Source organism: Chenopodium album, chromosome 20 (genome assembly GCF_948465745.1).
Source record: "Chenopodium album chromosome 20, dcCheAlbu1.1, whole genome shotgun sequence".
Lineage (NCBI taxonomy): Eukaryota > Viridiplantae > Streptophyta > Magnoliopsida > Caryophyllales > Amaranthaceae > Chenopodium > Chenopodium album.
Window position 1 is genome coordinate 6,962,972 of NC_137853.1, and position 12,333 is coordinate 6,975,304.

Sequence of the window (12,333 nt, forward strand, 5' to 3'; positions counted from 1 at the left end):
TCAGTGAACAGTTGCGGTATGGGCAAGCCACCCTAGCACTAAGCAGCCACCCTAACTGTACCCCTCACCATATTCTATAATTTATCCCTAATTTACGTGCACAAATATAATCAAGCACAAAATCAGATACTGAATCCCCTTAATGAATAATCAAGCAATTAAACATTTCTAACCAATCTAAATTAATCTGCCGTATGTATGAATACATGAGTTTCATTAATTCATTTCTGACCAGTCTAAATTAATTAGCTACATTTCTAACAAAACTAAATTATGCCTCATATTGAGTGATTATACTAACTAATCATTCATAAGCAAAAATGAAATCGATCAATAATTTTTTTAAAAAAAAATAAAAATGATCTTGAGTAACAAACCATAATCATCTAAATTAATTTGTGGTAATTATGAATTCATGATATTAAGCAATTCATTTCTAACCAATCTAAATTAATAAGCAACACTTCTAACCAATTTAAGCTATACCTCATTTTTCAGTACTAATACTAATTAACCACTCATAAGAGAAAATGACATTTATCATTCCAAATTCACTATCATTCATGTGCTAAAATAAAATAAACATGATAAAATAAACATGAAGTTGATTAATAAACTATAATTTTCTAAATGCAAGTGATCATTCTATTAAATTTATATTTCACATAGGATATGATCACCCTAGCATTAAGCAGCCACCCTAACTGTACCCTTCACCATATTCTAGGTATTCATCCCGAATTTACGTGCACAAATATGATGAACCACAAAATCAGACACCAAATTCCCCTTAATGCCTAATCAAGCAATTATACATTCCTAACCAATCTAAATTAATTTGTGCTAATTATTAATACATGACATCAATCAATTCATTTCTAACCAATCTAAATTAATTAGCTACATTTCTAACCAAACTAAATCATGCATCATTTTTGTCATGGTGATAACCAATCTAAATTAATTAGCTACATTTCTAACCAAACTAAATGATGCATATTTTTGTCATGGTGATACCTAATGATCATTAATAAACCGTAACTATCTAAATGATACCTAATGCCTTGTATTGATTGTCCTAGTGTTGATACTTAGAGATGATTAATAATCCGTAATCATCTAAATGGAAATGATCGTTCTATTAAATTTATAGTTCAGATAGGGTATGATTTTAGTTCCCCATTTTAGATTATTAGTTATGAATGTTAATCAAACAAAATTTAGATGATTATTGTACTTAGATGATTAATAAAACAGAATTTAGATGATTATCCCTAACTCAATTTCAGAACAATCACAATTACTATACTTTATCCTATGTTGATTAACACACCTAATAATCCATTTTAACAATGAGTATTAAACATGATTAGCAATCATTAATCACAACGTCAGGATTAAAACAAATTGAAGAAGCAGTATACAATAATACTAAATAATCAAACTTAATCACAGTATCATTAACATTTAAACTTATCCAATATCCAATAAATAACTAAATAATAGTGAGCACAAATGAATATTATGAATCCCTTTATAAACTTACATATTTTTAAACCTTGTTCATGAATGCTTCGCATTATAAATTAACATTAACAAAATTTTAATATTATACATATACATTGTAAATTAAATCCAACAAAATCTTTTTGTTTATACTAATAACTAATTAATAAAATTAACATAATCACAATTGTGAGCATTAACCATTGTTCATTGCCAAGGAAATTGATAGTTGAGCATAAATTTGCCACATCACCAAATGTAACAAAATAACAATGGAATGACATTGAAATACAAGTTGGTCAAACTCTCCAATTTTGCCTCTTAGGAATAGTGAAATTTCATTGACTTGTGACTCATATCACTATTCCTTTCATTTGGAGAAGTTCCCACTTTTTAAAGGGTTATAGATAGATACACCAACCTTTGTGCGGTTAGCTTAAAATAAGTCAACCTTTTGTTTAACTCAAAATAAGCCGACTTTTAAAGGGTATTTTTCTTTTTATAGGCCAAATGACCTACAACCTACCAAATAGGTCATTTTTTTATATAAAAATACTTTATTAAATTTAATTAACTGTTTAACTATAATTATATTAAATAAAAAATTATAAACATAAATAAAATAAAAACAAATCATAAAATTAAATAATATCCAGCCATCCCTTTACCTCCAACCACAAACAACCCCTGCCAGCGGTCGGCGACCACCTCCATCCCTCGGTGCCGGCGACCCTATTCTCTAGTTCTTCTCCCTATCCCAGTTTTTCCCACCCACAACACCCTACTTTATTTAACAGGTTCCCATTCCCGCTTCCCCACCTCTTACCTCGACAGTTCGACACCATCCATTTCCCCCTTAGCTTCCCCCCTTGCCGAAAACTGCCAACTCTCCCTGTCCCCCACCTGAATCGACCCCCTCCTTCTTCCGCACCCAATAACGTAACCTAAAAACCCTAAAACCAACCAATGAAACCACCCTTAACGAATTCGATTACGATGGTTTCGTGGGTTAGGTTAAAGGTTTTTGAGGTTGGGTTTAGGGACGAGAGTGGAAAAAGGGAGGGGACGGGGTTGTTGACGAAGAGGTCCTAACGCCAGCCCTCCTAAGTCATCGGCCGTTGGCCGTTGGAAAGGGGAGGGGGCTGGCAGCAGGTGGTGGCTGAGAGTTTTCAATTTTTTTAGTTTTTTTTTTTGTTTATTTTAATTTTATTTATTTATTTTATTGTAAATTAAATTAATGAAAAAATAAATGTTAATTAATATTTTTTTAATAACGGACCAACCACTTAATGACACGTGTCATAATTTACCTTAACAACCGACCGACCTTTTAATTTAACAAGTTACGACATATTTTGAGAATAAATTTAATAAAGTCGACTTATTTTGAATTACTTGAAAGGTTGACTTATTTTGAGCTAATCACACAAAGTTTGACTTATTTTTGACAAATTTTCCTAACATTTAACTTGTAAGCATATCTCATACTCTTCAAGACTTCAATCACTATTCATCCTCAACTAATAAATCTAAGATACTTTAAAACCTAGATTGACAAATTGACAAGTTTAATTCGCTAACTGCTCTAATTTTCAGTACCAAATCCATGTTATCACTAAACATTTTCGATTCCCAGTTTGAACCTGGCTATAAAATATTTCCAGGACTTCCATCTTAATACTGGCTATGAGTTCCAGGCCTCTTCACCGTCTATCGGAATGAAAATTCGGGGCCCTTCACTTTCTACCGCAATTAATTTCCGGGGCCTACACCACCTATGGAAGTTGTTTTCCGAGGCCTTTACTACGTATAACTTTCAGAGTTTAGTGGCATGAACATCTGATGCTTGATGGTTTTTGACTTTGTTTTTCATCTTTATTATATCGTAGGATGATAGAGTTGAATTAATTTAATTGTTTAAAATTTCCAACCTTAAAATCCAACAAAGAACATACACACGACAATGAGTATCAATTATTTGTCTTCCCTTTCCTCTACCATAAAAAAGTTTTGTTTTGCCTCTTCTATTTATCAAATTACCAAAAAGATGAAACTTTGAGAAATTGAGCAAGGGGAAGCTTTTAAAATTGTTCTTGGTGGTAGTGTATTTTACTATCTTTTGTTTGACAGCTTGGTTGTACTGTACTATGTTACTATGTACAATGTGGATTAGGAAAAGGGGAGCAAACTTCTTAGTAATAAAGGGCAAATGAAATTAATTTGGGTTTATAATAAAGGGTAATATAGTCTTAATATTTAAGGGTTATTATAAAATCCTGTATTTAGGTTATTTTATACTGCATTTAATACTTCTTTTTTTTTAAACAAACCTTTCACTTTTGAACTCCCACGGATTTTTAATTCTCCCATTTTACTCCATATATTTGTTTTTTTACGAGACAAGGCCAAATTAGAGGAAGTAGTTTATTTGAGTACGTTAGATTTGATTCACTTTTTGCGGGTTCAGTTATCCAAATATAATTTCAGATTTTCAGATTCATAATCCAAATTTTTGGCCAGATTCATTGTTTGATACCAAGGCCCAACAATGTAAAATCTGGGCCAAATAATACCCGATAAATAACCCATAAATAAGCCCAATTCATACGGCATCAAGATACTTGTTTTAGTTGTATACTCAACATAAAATATATATAAAAAAAAAAAAAAAAAAAAAAAAAAAAAAAAACACAAAAAAAAAAAAAGGCAAAACACAAAACAAAGAAAAAAAAACACAAATAAAAAAAAATAAAAAAAAAAAAAAAAACAGAAAAAGGACCGCTAACTACAGCAAAACCTTAAAAAGCACGCCCAATTATATTGGTCGTTATATCTAAAGATAAAATAAAATATTACGGAGTAATTAATTAATCTAATTATTTTATTATAATTAAAATCAAATATTGATCTTTTATCATAATTATAAATACTAAGCTCTATTTTCTCATAGATCTTTCTTTCATTACTTTCGATCAAAATTCTTGTGTTCTTCCCATCAATTCATCAGCGATTAAAGGTAAATCCTATGAATTTTATTCACTCCAATTTCAATCACATCAACCTCTATTATTTTCGTTCTTAATTTTTTTTATATTTTATTTGTAATTTGATAATATTTTCTTGACCATTAATTCGAATTATCCGAAATATCAAATTTTAAATAAAAAACAGGGTTTTTGCCCATATAACAACGTTATCATTTCTACTCAACTTTCTTTGGCAGTCACTGATCTGGGGTTTATGAGTCTATTTTCTGGGTTTTAGCAATCTGGGTATTTTTTTAATCTGTAGAATACCCAATTCGTTTTTTGATTAGGAGCCTATTAGATTCCGACTAATCTGAATTTGAATTCGAGCAATTCATTTCATATATATTGAAGTTTTCCCAGATAGATTGAATTTTTGTTGAGTTGTGGAATTATTTCCAGTCAAATGGCTCGATTGGTTTTACCATGCAAAAGTCCCGTTTTAACGAAGACCAATTTTCTGGGATTGGTTTCATCTTATCCTGTGATTATCTCATCCTATTTCTTTATCTTTTAATTTGTCTGAGTTGTTTTTTTGTTTTGTTTTGTTTTTTTCTTTTAAAGAATTAATTTCTGCTTCAAAATTTGTGGGATAGAATGATATTTATGAAGTTGATTGCATTATTGTTGATAAATTGATTGCATGTTTGGTTAATTTCAGTTTTTGCATTGTAAATTAAACAGAAAATGAGTGATTTTTGTTGGTTATTGCTGTAAATTTATGACTGAATACCCCCAGTTGATGATTTATGCTGTTTGTGGTGATGCAGCTTCAGGCTGTGTGTCGAGTCAGTTGCGTTCATCGTCCGGTTAGGAGCCTCACAAGATATAGACAGTTTTTTAGTTTAGAGGTTTGTTTAGTTTTACATGGCTGATGTTGTGTTGCTTTTGTGATTTGGATTATATGTTCAATGTGGCAATGCTTTACTGAATTTGGTTCTGATCCGTTTTTAGACGAGCTTGCGAAGGAATTACAGTTTCTCATATCCTTCTCTATATGTAAGTGATCTAAATTTGATTGAGAACTTTAGGTGTATCTGAAATTTTCACTCTTTGTAGTTGTGTTCTACCGTTTTGTGTTTGATGTGCTGTTTCGCCCTATACATTCTGATGTTGTGTACTCTTGCCTCAGAGGAGTCAGGAAGTCAATAAAAGGCTTATTTGTTCGGTTGCAACTGAGCCATCGTCAAAGCAAGCTGAAGAATTGAACATGGAGGCTCCAAAAGAAATTTTTCTGAAAGATTACAAGAAGCCTGCTTACTATTTTGATACTGTGTGTGCTTCTGTTTTTCTCCCTTAGGCTAGATGTATATGGGTTAATAATGCTCTATTGGTTTTAAATTGATTGTTTGGCTCGTTCATGCTGGTGCAGGTGGATTTGAAATTTCTGTTGGATGAAGATAAGACTCATGTCTTCTCAAAGATATCTGTCATTCCTGCCAATGATGGTATTAAACCTAGTTACCTTCTGTTTTCACTATGTATACTTTAGTTAGGGATTCACTCATGTTTGGCTTTTATGTCATCTTCTTCAGCTTCTGCCTCTTCTCCGTTAGTCTTGGATGGTTCAGATTTGAAGCTAATCTCAGTCAAGGTTGACGGGAAAGAGCTAAATGTATGTGATATTTCTTTGTTTTGAAGTTTTGACTTCATTACCTTACATAGCTATACATGTATATTTTCTGATCTTTTGTGATCTCTTATTTGTATGCATTGAGTTGTGATTTAAAAGTTGTCATGTGCTAAAGTGTCTGGCTTTGAGATTACATGCATTTTCTTTTTCAGGAGGGAGATTTTCTTGTGGATTCACGCCATCTAACTCTTTCATCACCACCAACTGGTAAATTCACATTAGAAATTGTTACTGAGATATACCCTCAAAACAACACATCATTAGAGGTGATACTGCTTTTTCATTTTGAAAATTGCACCTTTTGTTATTAATGGTTTGTCACTTTGTCGTGTATCTCACATATTACCTATTCTACAGGGTCTATACAAGTCTTCTGGAAATTTCTGTACCCAGTGCGAAGCAGAGGGTTTCCGCAAAATAACTTTCTTTCAGGTTTTTTTAGTTGCTTGTTGGATATCATGAAGGGATGGTTGCTAGTTGTCTATCTAATCTGAGTGCATGTCTTTGTTATGGTGCCAGGATCGCCCGGATATTATGGCAAAATATACAGTTCGCATAGAAGCTGATAAAACCAAGTATCCAGTCTTGTTGTCCAATGGAAATCTTATAGGTCAAGGGGACATTGAGGTGAGCTAAAGATGTCCAGCATTGATGTAATCTTTAGGTCGCTATGCTTCAATATCAGTATTAGCATATAATGGAATGTTAATCACAATTTGCTTATCACAGGGTGGCAAGCATTTTTCCATTTGGGAGGATCCATTCAAAAAGCCATCATATTTGTTTGCCCTGGTTGCTGGTCCACTTGAGAGCAGAGATGACACATTTGTTACTCGCTCTGGCCGTAATGTTACTCTCAGGATCTGGACTCCCCCTGAGGACTTGCGTAAAACAGCACATGCCATGTATTCTCTTAAGCAATCCATGAAGTGGGATGAGGATGTCAGTTCTTAAATTCTCACAAATTCATCTTTTGAATGCTCTCGGTTATTTTTGGAACTGAGTTTTCCACTTGTTGTTTATCTTCAGGTTTTTGGTTTGGAGTATGATTTGGATCTGTTTAATATCGTTGCTGTTCCAGACTTCAATATGTGAGATTCGTTCTTGACGAATAACATTGGATCTATTAAAATATACTGTCTTAAATGGCCTCTTTTTTGGAATATTTGATCTAAAACATATTTTATGTCTTGGCAGGGGAGCCATGGAAAACAAGAGTTTAAATGTATGTTTCTAGAAGGCTTTAGCTTATGTCTAGTGATTGTCAGTGTTATTGAAACAATTATGAGATTTGAGGTTCACTATGGTCTTTTGTTTTTGGCAGATTTTCAATTCTAAACTTGTTTTGGCAACTCCAGAAACTGCTAGTGATGCAGATTACGCTGCAATTTTAGGTGTTATTGGTCATGAGGTATGCTTCCCCTGGACTACATTACTAATTGCTGCCTTTGTCTCTGTCTTAGCTTGCACTGATTTATGCTGCTTTGTCTTCACTATTGTCTCAGTACTTCCACAATTGGACTGGAAATAGGTAAGCTATTTCTTTTATTGAGAAGTCATGTATTTCCATTTTTGTCTGGCGCTTTCACTCTTGTTAGTCTCTGACATGCATGCTGCCGCAGGGTTACATGCCGAGACTGGTTCCAGCTCAGCCTGAAGGAAGGATTAACTGTCTTCCGTGATCAGGTACTGTCCTTTATGGATCAAAAGTAGTGTTCTTCACCAGAAAGCAGTAAAGTTATGTATTGATCGTCTCATAAAATAAGTTTCCTCTTTTAGGAATTTTCATCTGACATGGGTAGCCGCCCTGTAAAGCGGATTGCTGATGTCTCAAAGCTTCGAAATTATCAATATCCTCAGGTTACTTGTTTTACAACTTTGATTCGGATTCTTGATTGTTGTAATGCTTTCAATATTTTAGTCACACCCCCATTGGCAACCATCCTATTATCGATTCCTTTTGGGTTTTCAGATACTTCTTTGTTTTGACAATAAATGTATTTAACACCATCTGAAAGTTTATATCTTTCATGTCTCAGGATTCAGGTCCTATGGCTCATCCTGTGCGACCACATTCCTACATTAAGGTAGGCATTGTTTCACCTTTTTCTCCCTTGGTTCTTATTAGAGTACCTTGATGTGTGATGCCTTCTTTCTTCTTTGCAGATGGACAACTTCTATACAGGCAAGAGCTCATGCGTCTAGTTGTATTATTCTTCATTGTGTTAATTATTTTTTTGACTTTTTTTTTTGAACTGTGGTACATATGCTCTTTTCTGTTAATTATTTTACTGACTTTTTTTTTAAAAAAACTGTGATACCATTCGTATATGCTCTGGTGTTCGGGATCTGATGGAAAATGCAGTAACGGTAGGACTTGACATATTTACACAAATTTCAGTTGTCATTGGCTCTTCTAATTCTGACATATTTTGAGAGGTCTCATATAGTCTTGGTTTATAACTGCAGGTGTACGAAAAGGTGCGAGTTAATTTTCTCAAAAGCCTCTCATGAGACAGTGATGCACAAAGCTGAAAGAAATTTGTTTAATCATCATAGATGTAAGTTTGGTTATATACTTGTATTTAAATTGAATTTGCCCTTTCCATGTTTGACAGGGAGCAGAAGTAGTCAGGATGTATAAAACCTTGCTTGGGAGCCAAGGGTTCCGGAAGGTAATAATGATTAATCTAAGGATTAACAATCATATTTGGAAATAAAAGTTCCATCTTTTGGTTATTCTTTACCTTTTATTTTTATCGATTTCAGGGTATGGATCTATATTTTAAGAGACATGATGGACAAGCCGTAACTTGTGAAGATTTTTACGCTGCCATGAGGGATGCAAATGATGCAGACTTTGCAAATTTCTTGCTTTGGTAAATTAATATCTGAACACTAGCAATTTTCTTAGATTTTCCTTTTTAATCTTATTGAGGACTTATGACCTTAACTTTAACAATTACAATAGGTACTCACAAGCTGGGACGCCTATTGTGAAAGTCACTTCATCTTATGATGCCGAGAAGCGCACGTTTGCTTTAAAATTTAGGTACAATTTCTGATAATTTTTCTTATGTTCCATTTTTATGTCGCTGACTCCCTGCTGATGATTCTATTTTTAATTTTACTTTCTTCTATTAGCCAAGAGGTGCCACCAACTCCCGGCCAGTCAGTCAAAGAGCCCATGTTCATTCCGGTTGCAACTGGTTTGTTGGATTCTCATGGCAAAGACATGCCTCTGTCATCTGTTTATCATGATGGCAAACTGGAGTCACTGGCTATTGATGGGAAGCCTGCCTACACAACTGTTCTTCGAGTAACAAAGGTCTGACTGGTTCTCTATGATTTATTTATTTATTTATTTATTTTTTTCCCAATTGTAATTGAAAGAAGATTGTCTTCTAATAACGCTTTTTAACCTAAGACCTAGCTTTTCTTCCATGCTGACTGGGAAGAAATGTACCTAGCTTTTAACATTATTGAATCCTGAGATTTTACCTAAAATGTGCTGTTTGTCTAGTTTGTGTAAACTGATGTATGCAATGGCTGCAATCATATTACTATGAATAGGAATTGTCATAATTCTTACTAGAAGTTTGTCAATGAATGACTTGCAGAAGGAAGAAGAATTTGTGTTTGCTGATGTACCTGAGCAGCCAGTTCCCTCTTTGTTAAGGGGCTTCAGTGCACCTATCCGTCTCCAATCTGATCTGTCTGATAGTGACCTCTTTTTCCTCCTTGCCCATGATTCAGATGAATTTAACCGGTATGCTTCTATCATATGCAGTTTGTAACTAACTATAGACCATAATATTAGAGATATAATGAATTCTGTTTCACTGCTGGCTCTCCATGTTGCAGTTGGGAGGCTGGACAGATCCTGGCCAGGAAATTGATGCTTAGCTTAGTTGAAGACTTCCAACAAAACAAGCCTTTACATTTGGATGCAAAGTTTGTTGATGGGCTCAAAAGCATTCTCTGCGACAAAAGTTTGGATAAAGTAAGAGTCCTACGACTGTGGATTAGACGTCTGTTTTTTTATTTCCTCTCATTTGCACAAATAGAAACATGTGCTGATGCTGGTTCTGTTTTTCTCCTCACTAAAAAGGAATTCATTGCAAAAGCTATGACTCTCCCTGGTGAAGGTGAGATCTTGGATATGATGGTTGTTGCAGATCCCGATGCTGTTCATGCAGTCCGGACTTTCATTAGAAAGGAACTTGCTTTGCAGCTCAAAGCTGACTTTCTTCGCACAGTATGACATTCAATCATTATGTATTTTTGACTATTCTTTTAGTAGAGGACTTCTGCATTGAAGCTTTTAATGGACCTGTTCTGCCTTTGACTATTCTACAGGTCCAAGAAAACCAGACCTCTGAACAATACGAGTTTAACCATACTAATATGGCCAGACGGGCACTAAAGAACCTTTCACTTGGTAGGCTTACTCTCTGTGTTTTTATTCAGTGCTGAGATATGACTATATAGGTTATCTGATTACGGCATTTGGTCATATTGCAGCATATCTTACATCACTCGAAGACCAAGAATGCACTGAGCTTGCGCTGAATGAATACAAAGCAGCAACAAACATGACTGATCAATTTGCTGCTCTGGCAGCCATTACCCAGAATCCTGGTAAATACCATGATGAAGTTCTGGCTGACTTCTACGACAAGTGGCAGCATGAATATTTGGTAAGTTCCTATTATTTGTCTTTGTTGTCAATTATTTTTGTCTCAGTCAGATTTGGAAGATTCACTTATGTTGAATGTGTGACTTTTACTCCGTACATAGTTGAATTGGTGACAAAAATGCTGACTACTGACCCTTTCGTTCTTACCCCATATTCTTATTGGAAAAGGTTGTCAACAAATGGTTTGCGCTTCAAGCAGTATCAGATATTCCTGGCAATGTTGAGAATGTTAAGAAGCTGCTAAATCACCCAGCATTTGACCTTCACAATCCAAACAAGGTTTACTCTTTGTTAGGCGGATTTTGTGGTTCTCTTGTAAACTTCCATGCTAAAGATGGATCAGGATATCAATTCTTGGGAGAGTTGGTGGTTCAACTAGACAAAATAAATCCCCAGGTCAGATTTCTTGAGGATTTTTTTCCCACCTGCTTAAATTTTAAGTGAAGCACAAAGCACTCCATCAAGTTTCACTTAATAATAAACGAACAAGAGATTTTTTAAGTAACTTGCAATAGATATTCATTCTCCATAAGCCTAACTTGGAACTTTTTATCCTTGTATTGCAGGTGGCTTCAAGGATGGTGTCTGCTTTCTCTCGATGGAAGCGTTATGATGAGACTCGTCAAAACCTTGCTAAGGTAAAGCCAAGCCTTTTTGCAAAAATTGCTACATAGTACATGTATTTTATCGCCTTGGTCTGCTTTGTGGTGCATTTTGCTGGATATAATGGGTTTGATTTGCAATTTTGAATAACAGGCACAGCTGGAGAAGATAATGTCTGCTAATGGACTGTCCGAGAATGTTTACGAGATTGCTTCCAAGAGTTTGGCTACTTAAACATGTTCTCCTACTGCTGTTCGACGTCCTGTTTTTTACAAAATTGGACTTGTTTGCTATAATAGATTTTTTTTTTTTCTTGTTAAAGAAAAACTGGACACAAAAATAAAAAATGTTTGGGGGTTTATTCATTATAGTTTCCAATTTTGGAAATGTTGTTAATTTAATATCCTCCTCTTTCACTCATTTCTTTCTATTGGAATGATTAGGTTTTACTCTTATAGTCTTATAGTTAGTTTACTTAATTAGTTACATAACGATTTGAGCCCCTACTTAGAAATTTAGGAGTTGCTATAAATGGCTTTCATATGTTTAGCTCTACAGCATGTACTAGTAAATGGCTAAAATCTGGTTGGTCGACAGTTTTCGGAGAGCCAACGCATAATTACTTGAAATTAATCATCTTAACAATTATCTATGAATTTTAAGAAACGATAAAACAAGGTGTATCGATGATTTTGGTAATTTTGCTATGTAGATTTGCTAATTTATCAGCAAAATAGTGCTGATTATGAGATTTCACAACATTGCTTTGATTTTTGCAAATGCAAAATTGGATGGGACGATGAAAACAAAAATCAAGCCATTAGTAGTCAAAGTTATTTAACAACAAATTGTGTAGTTTATATAAT

General features: G+C 34.1%; 1 protein-coding gene across 1 annotated transcript; it reads left to right on the forward strand.

Moving 5' to 3' along the window:
- Positions 1 to 4,705: 4,705 nt before the first annotated feature.
- On the forward strand, positions 4,706 to 11,930 carry LOC145599381 (puromycin-sensitive aminopeptidase-like). Its single transcript, XM_081655771.1, is given in 30 exon segments — positions 4,706 to 5,016; positions 5,303 to 5,383; positions 5,487 to 5,531; positions 5,665 to 5,805; positions 5,905 to 5,980; positions 6,068 to 6,147; positions 6,318 to 6,431; positions 6,523 to 6,597; positions 6,685 to 6,792; positions 6,895 to 7,107; positions 7,195 to 7,256; positions 7,363 to 7,390; positions 7,490 to 7,576; positions 7,671 to 7,696; positions 7,788 to 7,851; positions 7,945 to 8,025; positions 8,205 to 8,252; positions 8,332 to 8,369; positions 8,732 to 8,840; positions 8,935 to 9,044; positions 9,137 to 9,217; positions 9,310 to 9,493; positions 9,786 to 9,934; positions 10,030 to 10,168; positions 10,277 to 10,423; positions 10,525 to 10,606; positions 10,690 to 10,865; positions 11,033 to 11,260; positions 11,431 to 11,502; positions 11,621 to 11,930. Coding segments are annotated over 30 exon segments (3,003 nt in total). The 5' UTR covers positions 4,706 to 4,938; the 3' UTR covers positions 11,702 to 11,930.
- The last annotated feature ends 403 nt before the right edge of the window (positions 11,931 to 12,333 follow it).